This window comes from Protomyctophum bolini (assembly GCF_963924005.1).
Source record: "Protomyctophum bolini genome assembly, chromosome: 15".
NCBI classification, from domain to species: Eukaryota; Metazoa; Chordata; class Actinopteri; order Myctophiformes; family Myctophidae; genus Protomyctophum; species Protomyctophum bolini.
In genome coordinates this window covers 7,331,788-7,353,962 of record NC_137876.1, presented here as the reverse complement: position 1 = coordinate 7,353,962, position 22,175 = coordinate 7,331,788, and the positions used below count along the sequence as shown (strand labels likewise).

General features: G+C 43.4%; 3 protein-coding genes across 3 annotated transcripts in view; 1 reads left to right on the top strand and 2 right to left on the bottom strand.

Annotated features, from left to right (window-relative positions):
* Window positions 1–5,895, bottom strand: part of rnf144aa (ring finger protein 144aa) — a 58,008-nt gene extending 52,113 nt beyond the window's left edge. The window contains exons 1-2 of the mRNA XM_080784481.1: window positions 5,784–5,895; window positions 5,203–5,282 (exon numbers count right to left, since the gene is read on the bottom strand). The gene's annotated coding sequence lies outside the window, so the exon portion shown is untranslated. The remainder of the gene's footprint in view (window positions 1–5,202; window positions 5,283–5,783) is intronic.
* An 884-nt stretch (window positions 5,896–6,779) lies between these two features.
* On the bottom strand, window positions 6,780–10,018 carry rsad2 (radical S-adenosyl methionine domain containing 2). The gene is made up of 6 exons (XM_080783845.1): window positions 9,623–10,018; window positions 9,297–9,458; window positions 8,791–9,020; window positions 8,178–8,327; window positions 7,855–7,887; window positions 6,780–7,441 (listed from the first exon to the last, which is right to left on the bottom strand). The coding sequence occupies exons 1-6, from the start codon at window positions 9,972–9,974 to the stop codon at window positions 7,277–7,279; spliced, it is 1,092 nt and encodes a 363-aa protein (XP_080639971.1). The 5' UTR covers window positions 9,975–10,018; the 3' UTR covers window positions 6,780–7,276.
* A 360-nt stretch (window positions 10,019–10,378) lies between these two features.
* Window positions 10,379–20,947, top strand: cmpk2 (cytidine monophosphate (UMP-CMP) kinase 2, mitochondrial). Its single transcript, XM_080784597.1, has 5 exons — window positions 10,379–11,282; window positions 11,715–11,829; window positions 15,560–15,761; window positions 16,019–16,252; window positions 19,093–20,947. Exons 1-5 carry the CDS (start codon window positions 10,650–10,652, stop codon window positions 19,211–19,213), a joined length of 1,305 nt encoding a protein of 434 aa, XP_080640723.1. The 5' UTR covers window positions 10,379–10,649; the 3' UTR covers window positions 19,214–20,947.
* Window positions 20,948–22,175: the final 1,228 nt, after the last annotated feature.

Below are 22,175 nucleotides of genomic sequence, written 5' to 3'. Positions count from 1 at the left end.
TCCACAAGATTCGATACACCACCAAGATACCCATGTACCCGTCTAAATACTTCCTTAATGTAAACGAAGTCCACAACCACAACACCAGAGGGAGTGCAACAAACCATGTACAACCCAGATTCGGCACAAACAAGGGACTCAAATATTTTCGCTCCTATGCCACCAAAATGTGGAACGCCCTACCAACAGTCATTAAGACATGTGAATCCCTTGACTCCTTCAAAACCACTCTCAAAGGGCACCTACGGACGGGTGCAATTCTAAACTGGCCCCTGCAAAAACTGAATCCCCCACCCACTGCCCCCCCCCCCCCTTTTCCCCCTCACTGTATATGTTTATTTTCCCTTTTTGCTTCCTTTATGATGAATTCCTGTTCTGTTCTTTAACTATATAGAAGTGTCTATTTGTACGTCTCTAAATGTTTTGATGAATTGAACATGGTGGACCCTCTTGTAAACAAGTGTAATGCTTAATTGGCTCGTCCACTCACAGTTAACAGTCTTTGTATTGAGTTTGTGCTTGAAATGTACTGTAATTCTTGCAAACTGTTAATAAATATTTCAATTAATCAAAAAAATAAGGAAAAGTCATAGTCACGTGACTGGGCTGCGCCATGATGCTCTCGGTGGCAAATCTCGCACCGGAAGTTCGATGAAATACATTTCAGAGGATGGAGCCGGCTGGACCAGCTCATGAACAAACACCATCTATGAACAAGTGTGACCTATACCATATATGGGTATATAAAAGAAGCCATATCACAGGTTGTTTTCCAATAACTTGCTTTTGGGATGTGCACAGTAAGTAGATCATTCTAAACCACGGCTGATATCCTTTCTGTCTCTGAGGTATCGTGATATTGGTTTGCCAGAAAGGAAACAGGAAGACAGTCTCGCGACACTTTTCCTCCATATCGGTGTAGCCTAATAAAACTTCACTTGATGTTTCTTTAACAGGCGTGTGTGTGTGTGTGTGTGTGTGTGTGTGTGTGTGTGTGTGTGTGTGTGTGTGAGTGCACATTTTACCATAATAGAGAATCCTCACAAATTAACTTCAGGCGTTAATATACTTTTACATACAATTGTGTTTCTATTCAATCCAATGTTTTCTGTAGACTGCTACTAGTAGTGCTAGTAATACATTATGCACATAACACATTTCATTTTTCAACAAACTAGTCTACAATGCTTCAGTTCTTAGAGGACCAACCAAAGAAAATACTAACCTCAAATAACCCTCAACTTTGTTGCTAAGCAGCAAAAGTCAAATAGTCACACCAGCATCACAGAAAGACATTTTGTGCGTTTCTCTCTCTCTCTCTCTCTCTCTCTCTCTCTGGTCAAATACATGCTTAGGTAGGTAGGTGTAGGTAGGTGTAGGTACACATTGCGCAATAAAAAGGTGAGCACTTATTAGTGAGGGCCACTGCTGTTTGAACTGATCACAGCACACAACAGATTACAAAACCAAGTTTACATATAACCACAGCCAGCCTATAGGACAGAAACATGAAAGCTATACACTGTGGCAGTGTTTAGTGTTCACGTGGACTTACAGTATTGTGCTATACGATAATATATATGTGGTAAACTAGTAATGCATAACGTACGGTACATGTGTTATAGTGTTCCTCAAGGCCTGGCAGACACACTGTGTTCTGGGCATCATAACCGCACCACATCCCATTGAAAGAAAACGCACATTCCTTCTCTCTTAAGCAAACCCTTCCCCTCTTCCCTCTGGGAGCCAGCTGACTGCTGGTCACTCCACAAAATGCACTACTGTTTCCACAAACCATGTTGTTTATTCCCTGGACCCTCATGGTTACGGCTTGCTCTTGGTTACGGCTTGCCTCATGTAGGACAAAAGAGAATGGAATAGCTCCAATGCTCCATCACCTCACATACTGTCTGCCACATCGTGTGTGTGTGTGTGTGTGTGTGTGTGTGTGTGTGTGTGTGTGTGTGTGTGTGTGTGTGTGTGTGTGTGTTTTTTGTGTGGGTGTTGTTAAAGCTGAACAGTGAATTCCACAGGGAATCTATGGGAAAGAAACCATGTCGAGTTAACAACCATGAGTACATGAGATACTAGGATGCAGCTTATATACAAAATATTGTTTTATGTTCTTGCAAAAAAAAGAAGAGAGTACACACTCTAAGGTTCATGAATGACAAGACCATGGACAGTAGGCTTTGAAAAGGGTACTGTCTGAATGCCCACTCCCAAGACAATCAGGTTTACAAAAGACAGACACTATGCCTACCACACACACAGAAGTAGCTACGCACACCCCGCACAAACGGGCACCAGACCCCTTAATTAATACTTCTGGTAATTATTAATTAATGACCTCTTTTGTTATCGTTATTGCTGCCACAATGTGAGGAAACAAAGCCAAAGAATAGTACGCCCGTGTGTACTCGTATATCGTCACTGGGTCGGCTGGAAACCTTGCATGTCCTAGTCAGGAAATAAAACTATGACTGAAAAAGGCCGCACAGCTCGTAGTCACGATGCCATCAAATATTTATTTTTCAACGTTTCGGCAACAAGTTGCCTTCTTCAGGGAATCAATAGTCAGGAAATGAAATAGAATAAAACTGTGTTCCAATGGATCCATTTTGTCAATGTCTTTTCAACATGTAGATTTCCTATTGTTGCTACATTTGTGTGACAATGTACAGTAGTGGTATGGTGAAGTAGGGCATTCATTTGCAAACATGAAAAAATTATTAACAAATAGAAAAGGTTTCTGCCCAATTGAAACAATATGAGATGTAACAAAAACTAATTTACTTAAATGTAAATCTTGATGTACTACCAGTTCTTATTGGATAAAACTAGGTGCATAGAATACTGTTGCACAGAATCAAATGAACAATGTTGCCATGTTGTTATTCTAGGGTACATTAAAGTCTTTGCAGCACCGTGAGTTGACAATCCATTGAGCAGTACTCTCACACTCTTCAGGATATACACACACATTGACCTTTCTCCCAGGGGAGCAAGTTCAGTCAATTACACAGTGTGAGAGACACGGACACACTGAAAGAATGGCATAATATATGTTAGAAATGGACCTCTTCACTCTCTGTCAGGTATTATTATGGCCCGCACAGCATCGTGCAGCACAGAATTGCTCTGTAGTAGCGTGGTTGCATGCCCACAGTGCCCTAGACACAGAATTGCTCTGTACTAGCGTGGTTGCATGCCCACAGTGCCCTAGACACAGAATTGCTCATGTGGTTGCATGCCCACAGTGCCCTAGACACAGAATTGCTCTGTAGTAGCGTGGTTGCATGCCCACAGTGCCCTAGACACAGAATTGCTCTGTAGTAGCGTGGTTGCATGCCCACAGTGCCCTAGACACAGAATTGCTCATGTGGTTGCATGCCCACAGTGCCCTAGACACAGAATTGCACTGTAGTAGCGTGGTTGCATGCCCACAGTGCCCTAGACACAGAATTGCTCTGTAGTAGCGTGGTTGCATGCCCACAGTGCCCTAGACACAGAATTGCTCATGTGGTTGCATGCCCACAGTGCCCTAGACACAGAATTGCTCTGTAGTAGCGTGGTTGCATGCCCACAGTGCCCTAGACACAGAATTGCTCATGTGGTTGCATGCCCACAGTGCCCTAGACACAGAATTGCTCATGTGGTTGCATGCCCACAGTGCCCTAGACGCAGAATTGCTGTAGTAGCGTGGTTGCATGCCCACATTGCCCTAGAGACGCCTAGACACAGAATTTCTCTGTAGTAGCGTGGTTGCATGCCCACATTGCCCTAGAGACGCCTAGACACAGAATTTCTCTGTAGTAGCGTGGTTGCATGCCCACAGTGCCCTAGGCGCCTAGACACAGAATTGCTGTAGTAGCGTGGTTGCATGCCCACATTGCCCTAGAGACGCCTAGACACAGAATTTCTCTGTAGTAGCGTGGTTGCATGCCCACAGTGCCCTAGGCACCTAGAGGGTAGCTGTTGCTGCTTAACCCATTCTGACCTGAGATCAGATTCATACGAGGTTTCCACGGGACACACACTGGTCTGATGTACCCATTCTGACCTGAGATCAGATTCTAAAAATGTCAGTCGTTCTTCGAATTTTTCAAAAATAGCAGACCTACAAGCTCGTATCGCGCCACTCGGTGGCGCGATATGAGCTTGTAGATCTGCTATTTTTCAATAGCTAAAGCATAACATGATGCCAACACCAAAATGGGTGCCCGGTCAGAATGGGTTAAAATGGAAATGGCATGGCACTGGCTGACCTTTCACATGCAGTTTAGTGGAGCCATCCACTTCATGCATGTCACACTACTGTGAACCATTTCCACATGAAAAGTTGAGATTTAGCACTGTAGTGCACTTGAATTAACTACACTGCAGCCCTGTGTACAGTAGGTCATTATGAGCTTGTAGATCTGCTATTTGCACGGTTATCTCAAGTGCATACAGGATAACACAGTCAGCCGCACATGCAAAGTACTGTACTTGCACCTGAATGTGTGCTCAATCAATCAATATCACATGTGTGTGTGTGTGTGTGTGTGTGTGTGTGTGTGTGTGTGTGTCACACGTGATATTGATTGACTGTCTGAAGTGGTGGCAACAAAATAGTTCTCTCTCTCTCTCTCTCTCCTCATTCTCAAGAACAACTAAATGAGTGAAACATCTGGGAGAACAAGCAGGCTGTGTGTTTTGCCATTTTGTACTAAATGAAAAGACTTGAAATGTTATAGATTGAACAAGACAGATAATTGGTATATGCTCAAATGTGTCTTGAAGACAACATTTGAGGAAGGTAATATGAGTAAAAGTAAACAGCAGCTGTATAATTAGCTGATATGATATAAATAGCATGTTGCTCGGCATGCGCGCACACACACACACACACACACACACGTTAAGTGTGTAATGCCTCAACTACAATTGTACCCCTACAACATTGCTTTATTTGCTTGTCGGGGTGGGGGGGGTCTCCCAGTTCAAATAACCACTTACTGGGGTAGAACTGGCTGACAAGCAGTATGCAGCAACTGCCTAGAGCTCATAAACGCTCATAAACCGTCTTGTAAAGACGACGGGTACTAGAAAATCTGGTCTTTCATGATGTGAGACAGACCTGTAAGTTGCATTAACACTGCAGTCAATGCCAGGCCACAGAACGCAATAAACGCATACATACAAAACACCAAATATTACCTGGCTTGTTGAGATAACGCGCCGTCTCTTGATCGGGTCCAGGTCCAGGAGGATTTGGAACGACAAGCCGCCGTGATCTCCTGAATTGGATTAACGAAGATGATGTGACCCAACTATAGTCGTCAGTCAGTCAAGAGAGTATATCAGCAGCAGCACCCTGGCTGCTTACAGAATACCACGCAATGGGTGATGATGATGATGCCCATGTTGTTCATTATTATGAATCCTCCTCCCCAACGTCCGGGGGTGGGAACGTCCGCTGACCCGTCGCCTTATTAGCGCTTTACAATAAACAATAAGGCAGGCCCCGGTGAAACGCAGACAACGGAAACCTAACTGTGGGCAAATTAAATCACAAACTGTATCTGACTGACATACAGACAGTATCTTCGGTCCACCCACCCTCCCTCCCTGACTTACAGTATCGCACACAGGAGCGGTGGTGCTAAAGCCTCGGTTACAGCACAATGCACCGCCCCAACAGCTAGTCAGCCCTGTTTTGCTACAGAAAGGAAGTCTTCCTGCATACAGCAATATGCCACTATGGTGTCGCAAACATCCGTGGGCGGTGGTGTGTTTACCTCTAAAAAGATACTGCCGCCGCGGCTCTCCTCCTCAGTGGGGAATCAGCTGCTTCGCACTGGAGGGACGCCATTTGTCTGAGAGAGAGAGAGAGAGAGAGAGTGTGTGCGTTCCTGTCTCTTCAGTCTGCCGCCAGTGCCAGGAGAAACAAGCGTCACTTTGTACATTCCACGAACGGTAGCGCCCTCTGCTGTCCAAGTGACGCTGTCAACATTATATTATCACATCAAATAATACCACAGCAGGGTAACAGGCTTGTGGATAGACAATATGGGCAGCCATTTGCGCTTTAATATTGACCGTACGTATATTACAAATGTCAACAAGAAAATATAGTTTAAAAGCTGGCTTAACTGAGCTGTCCTGACATTTCAGGTTTAACAATTCGTACCATATATTTAGTTATTATTTTAATAATTAAAGTAATGACATAATACAATATCAAAGTGGCTTTATACCTCTGTCCAGTCTGTCCAGTTTTAGCCTGGCATGGCCAGACTCACTGGAGCTAATTATTTTTGCTCTGGCAGATTTGTCTGGTTTCCAAGACTAGTCCCGTTTAACAAGGGTTACTGGAAGGTTTGGTTCCAACAAGAGTTTTTATCTTGGTGTTGTAGAGATGTAGTCAACAAGACTGCATCTTGTATTATGGAATCTCCATGCTACAAATCATGTATAACATGTTTGGCTATACAAGTGTGAGTGTCTGTGTAAAGCATATATCTCATGTAAGGGGTGGTGCAAATTAACAAATGAAAACAATACATTTTTCAAATATTTATTTAATTCAACAATATCAAAGGTACATGAAGGGAAATGGCCCACACTGCCCTAGGCGCCTAGACACATAATTGCTCTGTAGTAGTGTGGTTGCATGCCCAGTGCCCTAGGCGCCTAGACACAGAATTGCTCTGTAGTAGTGTGGTTGCATGCCCAGTGCCCTAGGCGCCTAGACACAGAATTGCTCTGTAGTAGTGTGGTTGCATGCCCAGTGCCCTAGGCGCCTAGACACAGAATTGCTCTGTAGTAGTGTGGTTGCATGCCCACAGTGCCCTAGACACAGACACATTATTGCTCTGTAGTAGCGTGGTTGCATGCAAAATATTCAAATATTTATTTAATTCAACAATATCAAAGGTACATGAAGGGAAATATGCTGTTTTTATCACAGTTCTGTTGTGCAAAGGAGCTTAAATGTACTATAAAAAGGATTTAAAAAATAGGTAAAAGTTTCATCTAATAAAGTCAATTAAATATAATAATTATGTGAGAAACCTTAATATTGGCTTATTATTATTGTCTTACATTTTACAAAAATGCAACCCAGGGTTGTGCACAGTTGGACCGCAGAACCCTCTGGTGGGAAGATATAGACAAGGATATAGAGGAAAACCACAAAATGTAACAGATTTAAATAAACATAAGTTAATGAAAATGTACAGTGCAAATTAGCATTCACTTCAGTAAAGTACAATTCTTCAGCAGCTGAGTCTCACCACTCAAGCCGCATATCAGCTTTGGTCCACACATATTTCCCCCCTCTTTCTAGAAACATCTTCTCATCAAAGCCACTGAAAGAAATGGCCTCCTTCACACCAACATCAAGGATGGACTTAGACGGGTCCTTCCGTCCTTCTCGGCAGTCCAGGAAACGCATCTGGAACAGGAACGGTTCAAATTCAATGCTACTCTGTCTCTCTGTGGGTACTTTGATGTTGACAGCAATAATGGTCAAACGATAAGAAAAGAAAAGCTCAGACAGACATTGTTCTAATGAATTAGTTAAAAATGATAGCATATTAAATGTCAAAAATTCTAATGTTCTGAATTATATTTCACTTTTTCCCCTTTTCCCCCTCACTGTATATGTTTCTTTTCCCTTTTTGATTATTTTATGATGAATTCCTGTTCTGTTCTTTAACTATATAGAAGTGTCTATTTGTATGTCTCGTCTATGTTTTGATGAATTGAACATGGTGGACCCTCTTGTAAACAAGTGTAATGCTTGAAATGTACTGTAATTCTGCAAACTGTTAATACATATTTCAATCAATCAATCAATCTACTTACATATTCATCCAGGATAAGGTAAGAATCCCTCATCTGAAAAGACACAATTCTTAGTCAAAACTATTGTTTCTGTCTGCAACCTGGTTTTACAAATATCACAATACAAATATCATCCAAGAAGTAATTCTCTTTCACAATTCACATATGTTGCTGTACTACCAAGAGGACATAAGACAACCATGAATATTCCAATGGAGCGATTAGGGTACAAAACATGGTGAGTATGAATAACAACACAGACATATATATTATTTTGGTACTTTGGCACGTTTTGGAATGGTGGATACAATTAGTGGTTAGTTCCTGGCATGTCCACGTCTCACCTTCTGATTGGACTCGGGTACGAGGCAGGTGATGCTGCTATGCCTGTCCAGAAAGTCCTGAAACTGTAGGTCACTGATGACGAACCGCTCTGCCTCTCTCAGAGCATCCTCCCCTGCATTCTCCCCGTGGATCAGCAGGCACTGGAACACCTGAACGCAGCAAGCACAAATCACTGGGTGACTCATATAGTCTTCATATAATTGGTGCTCACTAATGATCATGATAAAATGCCACCATTTTTGAGGGGCGCAAGCCCCTCCTATATGTCTATAAGCTTTGAGGGTGTGTGTGAATACAAACATTGTCCTAACACAAATGGAAGCCATCATTCTCACGATAATAAAAATCTAAATATTTTAACTGAACTGCCCACACAGCCCTCCTATGAGACACAGACCGAGTAGGAAAAAAAGGTGAACATTTTATTAGTAAGGAGTCAGGACCAATTATATAAAGATAGGTTGAAAAGTGTTCATCCAAATTATACAAACGTAACCAAATGGACCTGCAAAGTTACCGTAGTACAATCTAAATGACATTAAAACGGTTGGTTTTATATTATATTTGCGGCACACATGCGTTAACCGCAAATATAACTTTCTTGGTTCATACCTTCCAGCGGACCGGGTTTATCTCAGCGATGTTCTCCCTCATGTCTTCGTCCACGTTGAAGGTGTTGATGACGGAGTTGATCTTGAAGGCCACCTTGTACTGCTGGCACCAGTTGCGGACCTTGTAGAGGTTGTCCAGGTGGCTCTTCCTGCCCTGAGCTCTGCCTATGAGCTGATTGGTCTCCTCGTCAAAGCTGTCACAGGAAAGGGCCAGTATGTCCAGATATTCACCTGAGAGTGAGGGACAGAGAATGAGTGAATAATGTGTGTGAGAAGGAAAGGGAAAACAGAAAGGGAAGAGTGTGTGGTGACTGATATTATTTTCAATAATACAAATACAAAAGTATGGTGTGAAAACACTGCCACCTACTGAAGAATATTTGTTTAAATAAATACATAATAATAATGATAATAAGTATAGGCCTAGTGACATGTTATTTCATTATTTTTATACATAGTATAGTATATTGTGACAGTTCATAGTGTTTGAAAGATGAGAACTCTTACCATATTTCCGGAACCAGTTTTCTTTGATCATGCTTCCATTGCTGACAATGCTGACACTTGGCAGCTTCAGGTCTTGTTTGCAGTATTGAACTAACTTCCCAAGGAAGTCTCCTTTGTCATGCAGGAAAGGCTCCCCACCGGAGAAGTTGATCTTTTCCATGCCTAATGGACAACAATAGATGAGCATACAACGGTTTTGGGAAATCTAAATGACTTTAGACTTTAGAACCCATGAAAAATAATAATATATATATATATATATATATATATATATATATATATATATATATATACACACACACACACTGTATATATATCAAATGTACCAGATTTCTGCAGAAGTTCGAGACCCCTCTTTGCCTCATCTATAGGCAAGACAAACGACGTTTTCGCAGTGTGGAAACAAAAGCCACATTTGTAGTTGCACTTGCGCGTAAAATGATAATTGACACTCGTCGGGGTCGTTGCGCTCTCGACTGCTTTCTTTGGATCCAATTTGCAGTTCACAGGTGTAGTTGTTCCACCTGCAAACCCCCATTTCTCCTGCAAGCCACCCGTTAGTACCCAGGCCTGCGCACTGGAGAAGAAACTTGAAAATATCCTGATGCAAAACTGCAGGATCATCTTCAGAGACATGACTGCTGGAGAGCTAAACATCTTGGAACGGATCATGTACATTCAAACTGCAGGATGGTGGACGCTGGTGCAGCCCGGGCACCTTAAATAGAATCCTGTCAGTAGCTGCCTGTAAGACCACCTGACTTTGGTGAAACGAAACATAGGCCTATAAGGCTATGACTTGGATACTTAATAGGAATCAATTTCCTTTCTGAAAGTGCAAAGTCAGTCATCTCATCATCATACTAGGTAGCCCAGCCCCAACACCAGTTTGTATTTACAACAACAACGAAAGTGAAACAGAGGACTAAGGAGTCCGGGTGGGGGTGGGTGTGTGGGCCACTGGTGGACCTGACACCTGTGCAGTGACTGATTTGACCAATAGGTTTCCATTGACTTAAAAATGCAAATTTGCAAAACAACACATTAAATTAAGCACTGGATAAGATAAGACGTATAACCCCAATACGAATACGTTACCAAGCATAAGTTTCGATTTCGAAACTACTGACCAGCACGTTAAGTTTTGTTTTCCCGAGTGCAGTCTATCAAATGACATAACAAGCAACCTCGCGTCACCAGGTTTTCCACATAACCAGAGTCTATTTCCAAGGCTCTGCACATAACAAGGAAAGGACTGTTGGGGGAAAGATAGCCTACTCATCGCATCACATTCACAAGGCCAAACTAGTACTACCTATTAATTCCTCATCCTCATCTTATCCCAGCATCGGCATGGCTAGACGCAGCCTGCCCCTGTCTCTCCTCGGCCAGTGGTCCGCTCGTGTTTTCTCGGTGGAAATGGACGCGAGGTCGCTGCCCACCTACTTTGCCCTGCTGCGGCTGCGAGAAACGCACCACCACCAACGAGAGGTGCCGCAACTGTTTAGAAGCGTGCACAAGCACGAACGGTGTTACTCTCTTCTCGTCCACAGCGACGACAGAATTCAGAGAGCTAAGTTCTACGGAGGGTTGAAAGACAAACTGTTGAGCGTGCTGCCGTCAGAATGTAAGCTTCTGACCATGTCTTCGTTTCTGCCTAATGTCAAAGACTCCGTCCTAAAGGGATATTTCTTAAAAGATTCATCCGAGTGCTCCACCACCACGGAGCGCATTTTGAGTGAATTGGTGAATGAGAATGACCCTGTATTGGCGTTCTCCTACGTGCGAGTGGGAGATGGTGCTGGCAGCCGTGCGCGGTGGTCTCAACGCCTGTGGCCCTGTGGAGCAGCAGAAGAAGCTATGGGCGTGTCTGAGTCCTACTGTGTAGTTCCCTCTGAAGCGCCTGACTGCCACCCATCATCTCTCAGCATCATCAACTCAGATGTATTCTACAGTTTTGAGGAGGCATACAATGTTCTCCGGGAGGTAACAACATTAAGCCTATAATAGCCTAATAGTACTAATAATAATAATAATAATACATTTGGTTTTAAATGATTGCATAAACAATTGTATGCAGTGCTTTTATTTATATATTTGTACTTTTACATTTGGATAAAATTGTCGTCATTTCCAATTGCCATAGCTAAACAGACTAAGCTATTCATGTATATTAGGCTACTGTTATGGGCATTTAACTGATAAAACATAATTGGCACGACAGTGCACTCTAGTGGTGGACAGAAGTACCGGTGGTAGTTCTACTTTATTTCATCTGAGTATCAATCAATGCCAGAAGGCCCATGACATCTGAGTTATATTACTGCTTCTTAATACAACAAATGCGTCAGTTGTGTGTGTGTGTGTGTGTGTGTGTGTGTGTGTGTGTGTGTGTGTGTGTGTGTGTGTGCTCGGCAGTGTGGTGACATCATCCCAGAGGCTAGAGCCGTCCTAGAGCTGGCGGAGCAGAGTCGAGAGGTCGGATGTAAAACAGACTTCCCTGTTATTGTCATAGAAGGACTGGATGCCACAGGTTAATGTCATTACCTCATAAACGAACATGTGACAGGCAGCATGATGCATAGATGTCTCCCTTAAGTGATGGACAACCTTCTCTGCAGATGTCATTATCTGCCAGCGAGGCTTGCCTAATGGAATATCATGCAACATGACGTCAGGAAGGTTATGCTCCTGTGCAAAGGAAGATGTGGAGTTCATTTAAAATTAATGCTCTTTCCACAAACTTCAAGAACGCGCAAGCATCGTGTCAGGGGTTACTTATATGGTCAAACGTTTTACATTGAAAATGATATGCACCATCTCAGCACTGACACTGTTTACTATATAAATATAATTATTACTTAGAGGGTTTGACCTTTTGTAAGAAATAAAATGCCAGAACATTTCCAGGACTTTTTATGTGACCCTCACATATATTGAATATTATCGTTATAATAAATTATATAATGATGCTCATATTTGACTACATTGTAACATATGATGGTTTAGAAGACAATGCTAAAATACGTGTAAATTAATAGTATCATGAGATTGTTATTTCTGACTAGTAAAAGGAAGGTCCAAAATTAATTACAGGTTTTCAACTCATGTAGACTGTAGAGGGATTAACAACAACACAAACAAAATACAATGCTCTATGATAACCTGTAGGGGGACCGCATGTAATTCCGACGGAGCGGACACATGTCGGACTAATGCTTGAGGTTATGGTTAGGTTAGGAGATGAGGTGGGTTGTCGTTTGTCGGACCAATGACTAGTCTGAACAACGTACCTCACCCAACCATCAAACCCATGACCTTGTGGTCCAAAGGCGAGAGCTCTACCCACTGAGCTACCCGGATGCTACCCTATATGTCCATCCATAACCCGTAACTGAACAACTAAACACTTCTTGCGGCAAAAGTACTAATAATATTTCTGCTGCGCATCCACCGCTGCTAACTTTATATGTGTTATAATAACTTCATGATTTATATCGAAATGGACTTTCAATGCAAATCACATCAAACTGTTATCCCAAAATGGAAATGAGGGTAACAGCAGCATCCAATACACACACACACACACACACACACTAAAAGATGGCCTCTAGCTTTAGCAATAAAGGTGATTTTTTTCTTCCCATTTGTGTGTTAAATTGCTCTCTATATTCTGATAGTATTCATTGCTATGGAGTGTTTGTTCAGTAACAGGTCTCTTTTTGTAAACAGAGAATGCATTTTAAGGTTGGCAATGGCATACCAATTTGATCCAATCAGTAGAGATGACTCATAAAAGAATAAACAAGTGGAATTGAAAACGTTGACGACACAAAGAAGTTAGCAGGCAGTGATGGAAATAGAACGTTGCAAAATGGAAGCCAAGACCATGGCTACTCTCTCCTGATTGGCTGAAATTGGCAACCCACCTGAAAATGTATTTCCTGGGGAGATCAAACACTCCATAGCAATTGGTGACTCTCCAAGCTATGGCCATTTGAAGTGAAATGATGTTTGCCTGCCCTGTAATGACATGCATAAAATACCAATGTCAAAGTTATTAACCCATTTTGGGGCGGGAACCCCTTTTGGTGTTGGCATTATGCTATGCTTTAGCTATTGAAAAATAGCAGATCTACAAGCTCATAGTGGCGCGCTACGAGCTTGTAGGTCTGCTATTTTTTTTAAATCGAAGAACGACTGACATAGAAACATAGCTTTTTCAGAAAGCCGTCAGGATGTGGAGGACATTTTTAGGTCAAAATGGGATAAACTGGTACACTTGGCCAATTTTGTGTAGTGTGCATGGAAATGGAAGAAGAAGAAAGAATGGGGGAAGGCAAGAAAAACACTGCTTGGCACTACCAACGTACCAAGCAGTGTTTTTCTCTACCAACATACCAAGCAGTGTTTTTCACTACCAACATACCAAGCAGTGTTTTTCTCTACCAACATACCAAGCAGTGTTTTTCACTACCAACATACCAAGCAGTGTTTTTCTCTACCAACGTACCAAGCAGTGTTTTTCTCTACCAACATACCAAGCAGTGTTTTTCTCTACCAACATACCAAGCAGTGTTTTTCTCTACCAACGTACCAAGCAGTGTTTTTCACTACCAACGTACCAAGCAGTGTTTTTCACTACCAACGTACCAAGCAGTGTTTTTCTCTACCAACGTACCAAGCAGTGTTTTTCACTACCAACGTACCAAGCAGTGTTTTTCTCTACCAACATACCAAGCAGTGTTTTTCTCTACCAACGTACCAAGCAGTGTTTTTCTCTACCAACGTACCAAGCAGTGTTTTTCTCTACCAACATACCAAGCAGTGTTACTGTTTTTCTCTACCAACATACCAAGCAGTGTTTTTCTCTACCAACATACCAAGCAGTGTTTTTCTCTACCAACATACCAAGCAGTGTTTTTCACTACCAACGTACCAAGCAGTGTTTTTCACTACCAACGTACCAAGCAGTGTTTTTCTCTACCAACGTACCAAGCAGTGTTTTTCTCTACCAACGTACCAAGCAGTGTTTTTCACTACCAACGTACCAAGCAGTGTGTTTCTCTACCAACGTACCAAGCAGTGTTTTTCACTACCAACGTACCAAGCAGTGTTTTTCTCTACCAACGTACCAAGCAGTGTTTTTCTCTACCAACGTACCAAGCAGTGTTTTTCTCTACCAACGTACCAAGCAGTGTTTTTCACTACCAACGTACCAAGCAGTGTTTTTCACTACCAACGTACCAAGCAGTGTTTTTCTCTACCAACGTACCAAGCAGTGTTTTTCACTACCAACGTACCAAGCAGTGTTTTTCTCTACCAACGTACCAAGCAGTGTTTTTCTCTACCAACGTACCAAGCAGTGTTTTTCTCTCCTTCCCCCAATTCCATGCACGCTGCACAAACTACGAAATATCCCGTCATTTCCTAGATTCACAGTATTGTGAACTGTTGCTATGGGAATGGCGTGTTCCTGATATGGATGTGGAATCTAAAATTCTGCTGACAATTTGTGCAAATTTGGCTAATGCAATATTTCCCATGACAGCTATCTCTAACTGACAAGCAATGATGTCCCTCTGCCCCTTTATTTGGAGAACCACGTACTGTACATGTACAGTAGACTGGATATAGAGCACACAGACTGACAGAAAAGTTGTTGAAATAAAATGCAATACAAGACAGTGTTCCTAATCCTAATACATCAGTCGTGCTGATATAACTCACATGGATGGGTGTAAACTTACAGCCCATCCATACACAGCCTCTTCAACAGGGTACACGTCAAATTGTCAATCTGTTAATGTTAAATAAAATGATACACTATAATACAAATATATAATGGGAAACTTCATGATAGCGCTGTTACGCGTAAATCATCTTTAATCTTTTGTCTCTTCTTAGAGAAAATAAAACCGTAACCAACGAGCTTGATGTGGATATTAAAGTGGTTAAGGATTCAAATTGGAAAAGAAGTTATTAGGATTCTGCAAAATAAGTGTAATCACATCTCAACGTTGTCACCTTGCAACCAAGGGGCAAGTAAAGGCACTATTATTATTTTCCCAGTATGGTCATGGTCACAGTATGGTCATGGGAACCCTGCTATTACTATAATAACACATTTTAAAAATCAATCACTTTTAATAGATTGTATAATTGATCAGTCCAATTGCACCACGTGAGCTCAACATGATCCAATACTTGCTTTGCTTCTCTATCTGTTTTTGTGGTGAGAATCCTTTCTTCCCTCTCCTCAGGTAAGACGACTCTGACTGAGTCTCTGAGGGAAGCGCTGGGGGCCACTTTGCTGCGGTCCCCTCCCCGGTGCCTGTCCCCCTGGAGGGCCCGCTTTGATCAGGAGCCGCCCCTCATGCGCCGAGCCTTCTACGCCCTGGGGAACTACATCACAGCACGACTAATAGGCCAGGAGGCCAGACAGACACCTGTCATCGTTGACAGGTGAGGATTTGTCGAGCGGAGCGAGTTTACCTGTGGACATGTTTCTCTCTCTGAATAAAAAAAGGTCGGATAAGAAATATATATAATATAATTATGAGGAGATATTATTTCTCCTAATCTGTCTGTCTGTTCGTCCATCATTCCAACTATCCATCCATCCATCCATCCCACCCTTTTTCCATCAAACCACTCATCCTTCCATCTGTCCATCCTTCCTTCATACATCCACCCACCCATCCATCCAACTCTCTTCCCAGATACTGGCACAGCACAGCGTCGTACGCCATCGCCACAGCAGTGAGCGGTCCAGTGTCTAACCTTCCAACAGAGGGTTGGGAGGGCTACTGCTGGCCAGGAGACCTGCTCCAGCCCAGCCTGGTGCTCGTGCTCACGCTGGACCCCGAGGAGAGGAGCAGGAGGCTACGGGACCGAGGCCACGGTCAGACCCCAGAGGAGCAACAGCTAGACCACAACCACCTCTTCAGACTCAGGTGACACAGACTCACATGTTGTGAAGTACTGCACATAGGATGGGACACACACACACAGTCACACGCACGCATAAGTGTAGTTCTGCAAGTACATTTAAATAACATTTAAATAACAACAAAGTGCTTTACAATACAAAATTTAAGAACCACAACTTCATTTAAAAACATACACAGTGTCACTTTAAACATCAGACAACAACTCATGCTGTGTTTGGAAATGCAAATAAATGGAATAAGGATAAAGCCCAGTTTGATAGCTTCAGGGCTAACTGTAAGCGAGAGATGGAGACCTGGTTGACACCAATAATACAAATTAGACTTGTAGACTAATTTAAACTTGTAACCAGGTTCATGTGTGTGGAAAAAAGTATTTTGTATTTGTAGTCAGTAGTGTAATGGACATGGATTTACAAAAGGACAGAGTGAGACACACGAGTATGAAAACAAATACATACATGGGCACGCACGCACGCACACGAAGGTTATTATAGTTAACTAAAACTACTAAAAACTATATAATTGAAAAAGAAAAGTACAAGCTGTGGGCTACATATTGCAAACACGCACAAACACACACGCGCACAAACACACACACACACACACACACACACACACACACACACACACACACACACACACACACACACACACACACACACACACACAGACAGACACACAGACAGATAGGGGGTGGCAGACAGACTGTACCGTGCAATTCCTTGCGTCAGGTCAGTCTACATTCTGACCCATCAAACACTTAACAATCAATTACCGTCCCACGGGGGGGAGGGGCTGATGAGACCGTCCCACGGGGGGAAGGGGCTGATGAGAAAGAACAGGTGATTAGTTGCTGAGCCGCTGTGCTCCATTAAGCCGGTCCCGACTCAGGAAGACACTGCCGGGCAGGCCAGTCGCTAGGCAGACAGGTCGATGGCCACTTTCATTTATCCCATTCTCGGCGGGAACCCCTTCTGGTGTTATGGCATTATGTTATGCTTTAGCTATTGGAAAAAATAGCAGATCTACAAGCTCGTAGCGCGCCACCGAGTGGCGCGCTACGAGCTTGTAGGTCTGCTATTTTTAAAAAAAATCGAAGAACGACTGACATAGAAACATAGCTTTTTCAGAAAACTGTCAGGATGTATAGAAGACATTTTTTTTAAGAATCTGATCTCAGGTCAGAATGGGTTATTCTCTCCGCTGACATAATGGCCTCTCCACACGGAACGGCCAGATGTTGGGCCAGCGGAGGCTATAGGAGACGGAGGGAGAGACGAGCGTCACTGACACAAACAGAGAGGAGATTCCACAGACTTCACTCACGGCGATGCCCCGGCTCCCTCCCCCCTCCCTCCCTCCCTCCCTCCCTCCCCCCCCTCCCTCCCTCCCTCTCCGCCAGGACCCTTTTCAATTCCACGTCAGGAAACGCTTGGCGCCGTGAGCCGTCTGTGTTGTTTCTCCAACGTTTCCCCGAGATATCCGCCGTTTTGTCACCGTCTGTCTGTCCACCGACAGTCTGTCTGTCTGTCTGTCCACCGACAGTCAGTCTGTCTGTCTGTCCACCGACAGTCTGTCTGTCTGTCCACCGACAGTCTGTCTGTCTGTCTGTCCACCGACAGTCTGTCTGTCTGTCTGTCCACCGACAGTCAGTCTGTCTGTCTGTCCACCGACAGTCTGTCTGTCTGTCCACCGACAGTCTGTCTGTCTGTCCACCGACAGTCTGTCTGTCTGTCTGTCCACCGACAGTCTGTCTGTCTGTCTGTCCACCGACAGTCAGTCTGTCTGTCTGTCCACCGACAGTCTGTCTGTCTGTCCACCGACAGTCTGTCTGTCTGTCTGTCCACCGACAGTCTGTCTGTCTGTCTGTCCACCGACAGTCTGTCTGTCTGTCTGTCCACCGACAGTCTGTCTGTCTGTCTGTCCACCGACAGTCTGTCTGTCTGTCTGGCCACAGACAGCCTGTCTGTCTGTCTGTCTGTCCACCGACAGTCTGTCTGTCTGTCTGTCCACAGACAGTCTGTCTGTCTGTCTGTCCACAGACAGTCTGTCTGTCTGTCTGTCCACCGACAGTATGTCTGTCTGTCTGTCTGTCTGACCACAGACAGTCTGTCTGTCTGTCTGTCTGTCCACCGACAGTCTGTCTGTCCACAGACTGTCTGTCTGTCTGTCTGTCTGTCCCCAGACAGTCTGTCTGTCTGTCTGTCCACCGACAGTCTGTCTGTCCACAGACAGTCTGTCTGTCTGTCTGTCTGTCTGTCTGTCCACAGTCTGTCTGTCTGTCTGTCTGTCCACAGACAGTCTGTCTGTCTGTCTGTCTGTCCACCGACAGTCTGCCGGAAAAAAATGCCGAACTGAAATGCTGGACCGTTTTCTGACCAACGTTAAGTTCATTCTGAAATCAGATTGATAAGCACATACCGTACATTACAGTACACTGCAGCGTACTGTACGTGATTAAGCTTCAATGTCTTCGATGCCGTCGTTTGTTTCACGTTATGATCAATGTCTTATTTATTAATGGAAAAATGGTGCCAATTTTCGACCTAAATCCTATCGTTCTATCATCAATAATTTATAGTCTGTCAAAAAAGTACCCATTGTCTTCTGTGGGTTCTCTGCAAAAATGGTTTTAAAAAGGTAAATAAATGACCTTGTGAGACAATGAAGTCATGTGCCGTTTTGCATCATTGGCCGTACAGTATATATCACTAATGCTCAAAGTTTCTCTTTAACTGTAGACGGATATTAATTGGTATTCAATTAGTATTTCTAACCAGTGTGTGTGTGTGTGTGTGTGTGTGTGCGTGTGTGCGTGTGTGTGTGTGTGTGTGTGTGTACAGAGTGGAGGAGGCTTACCAGAGGATCAGTGGGCCAGCCTGTGTCACTGTGGATGCTAGTCCTTCTCCAGACCAAGTGCTTCAACAAGTGCTGCTTTTAATTAGGGACAAATGCCACTTGTAAACATCCTTCATCTCCCCAACCGGCTCTCCGGCATCAGGTGGACGCAGTACTTCACTAAGCCACTAGATGCCAGTAAGGTGTTGTGGATGTGATAAAAAGGAGAGGCTGGAGAGAGGCTGTGAGATTCTCTATTCACAATGGGGAAAGGGCTAGGGACACTAAAATCATAAATATATGTTCAGACATGCACGCCTTCTCACGCACGCGCAGGCACGCACACACGCACACACACACACACACACACACACACTCCCTGATAGTATTTCAAGTCTAATTTTCAATGATTGGCATCGTACAGACACCAGAAATGTTCATCCAACTCCTTTTTTGACATGTGAGGACCGAGGAGGGGTTCAGATTCAGAAACGACATTGTCTGTCTCACTGACTGGTCAGTTTCATTTGGCACTAAAACCCAGAGGAAATGAACAGGATGGTTTGTATATAATTCCCCAATCACCTAAGTTTAACTTATACACGAGGCAACTCAAAGAAACAGTTCTGTGTTTTCCTGGAAACATGGAGAAGCTACATCGGAGTTAAAGAAACCATACGATGCATTTAACATGTTGTAATAACACCCTGCTCATTTCCTAGAATACAGTTTCAAATAAAAGGAAACATGTGAATTACAGTTAGAAGTCTGGCTGGTCGTGGCCGGCCGGGGCCTTGACAGATGACGTCTTACATAAGTCTTCCAAAAAGGGAACATAGCAGCCTTGTATTCGCATGCTTCACCTTTGCAATCACATATGTGCACAGTATGTACAGTATTTGTGTGTGCAATAATTTCTGTTTAGTAGCCTTTCAACCTTTTTTATTAGCACATTTTATTGGAGTGGACAGGTCTGCTTGCAACAGTTTGAAGCTAGAACAATTGATAGCTCTTGTATAAGTTGTATTGATAATCTCTGTGCCTTGTGGCTGAGAACACACAGTACTGACCCCAGTGCAGTACATAATGTTCTTATGGGCACAGACACACACACAGCACACACACACACACACACACACACACAAATGTACACTTGCACAATGCACACATGCTTCTGTACCCTGTCAAATCCTGAGTGTTAATCTTGACCCTTGAGGGTCTATTTGATTCCATGTGTACGCTCTCAGAGACCCATTTATACTGTACACTCTTGAGCTAAATTTGCACTGAGAATTTTACTATGTACACACACACATACCCGTGTGTGCGTGCGCACGCACACGCAGACACACACACAGATGTACAGTATGCTCACTCACACAAACATACAACCGACACATTACACAAAGTCAAGCACACCCACGTTTACTTAAAGCATATACTGTAACTCATTTATATAGGGAGGAAGTGTATATTTGGCCTATGTGATGGGAAGATTAATTGGGGGTTTTAGTAATTATGAGCTTGGCAAGGCTGCGGGCTGGAGAAGACAGAGTGACCCATCTCTTTTACTGTGATGCATCAGCAGAGAGCCAAGCGCTGCAGACCCTATTCATATGGCAATTAAACCATTTTGGACTGATGGTCGATTAAAAAAAAAAAGGCTTCTAAATCCTAATAGTTTTCTGAAAAACCCCATGTTTCTATGTCAGTTGTACTCAACTTTTTTCGTGTCAAGGACCCCCAGAATTATCTCTATTGGGCCACGGACCCCCATCTCAAAATATGTAGTTCCAGGGACCCCCCCCAGAAGCCAATATTTTAGTAAAAAATGTTCTGCTCTGAAATATACATTCAAAGATTTGCACCACATTTTCACAACTTTTCAAAAATAGCAGACCCTACAAGCTCGTAGCGCGCCACTCGGTGGCGCGCTACGAGCTTGTAGATCTGCTATTTTTCAATAGCTAAAGTATAACGCAACGCTTAAAGCCTGGTTCCCGGCCAGAATGGATTAATGGAGCGCTGTATATCAATGTCACTGCGATGCTCCCCCACATAAGCATGTGGATTACTCCCACTACCCAATTACAGCAGTCCAATGCTTCACTGGCTGGCCGGAGAGAGGTGCCCCCCCCCCCCCACACCGTGGGACGCAAATCTTAACCGTCACATGTAATCACACGCACTCGAATAAGGTGTCATTATGTTTATGGAATATGGATTCGTATACGTGAGCTTAACGACCGGGCTCTAGTTTTAGTGTAAACACTAAAGCAAAAGCTATAGGCCTCGCCGTCTGGTAAAGTTATCTTCGGGTTCTGACTCGCGTTTGGATTGTGTGTCAAGTGTTCCTTTGGCTGTGGGAGATATAAGAGTGTGGTGTTTTTTTCTTTTCTTTTCTTGTAATGGATACTTTTAAAGTGAACTCTCAACACTGGGTTATATATAACTATATCTGGCTATGATAGGAGTCCAAACATAATAAATAAAGTCAAAGCACAACGGGTCATGCGCCAAAGCTTGGAAATGTATTGGTTCCTTTAGTTTACACCGTCATTGGGACGTGACGCTTTGAGCCAACGGCTCTTCATCCGTCTGATGAAGAGATTCTTTTTGGATTCTGACCTCAGCCCGGCACCTACATGGCTTTTAGTGAGTGGATGTGTGTGCCTTATTGTTGGCTTTTAGTGAGTGGATGTGTGTGCCTTATTGTTGGGTTTTAGTGAGTGGATGTGTGTGCCTTATTGTTGGGTTTTAGTGAGTGGATGTGTGTGCCATATTGTTGGCTTTTAGTGAGTGGATGTGTGTGCCCTATTGTTGGGTTTTAGTGAGTGGATGTGTGTGCCTTATTGTTGGGTTTTAGTGAGTGGATGTGTGTGCCTTATTGTTGGGTTTTAGTGAGTGGATGTGTGTGCCTTATTGTTGGGTTTTAGTGAGTGGATGTGTGTTCCTTATTGTTGGCTTTTAGTGAGTGGATGTGTGTGCCCTATTGTTGGGTTTTAGTGAGTGGATGTGTGTGCCTTATTGTTGGGTTTTAGTGAGTGGATGTGTGTTCCTTATTGTTGGGTTTTAGTGAGTGGATGTG

Bases quoted from the DNA above. Each gene is read 5' to 3' on its own strand.
- rsad2 (XM_080783845.1), bottom strand. From the start codon at position 9,974: ATGTACATGATCCGTTCCAAGATGTTTAGCTCTCCAGCAGTCATGTCT. The intron at 9,459-9,622 runs GTACATTTGATA...GTTGTCCATTAG, and splicing joins CGAACTTCTGCAGAAATCTG to GCATGGAAAAGATCAACTTC. The intron at 9,021-9,296 runs GTAAGAGTTCTC...CCTCACTCTCAG, and splicing joins AAACTGGTTCCGGAAATATG to GTGAATATCTGGACATACTG.
- cmpk2 (XM_080784597.1), top strand. From the start codon at position 10,650: ATGGCTAGACGCAGCCTGCCCCTGTCTCTCCTCGGCCAGTGGTCCGCT. The intron at 11,283-11,714 runs GTAACAACATTA...TGTGCTCGGCAG, and splicing joins CATACAATGTTCTCCGGGAG to TGTGGTGACATCATCCCAGA. The intron at 11,830-15,559 runs GTTAATGTCATT...CCCTCTCCTCAG, and splicing joins AGAAGGACTGGATGCCACAG to GTAAGACGACTCTGACTGAG.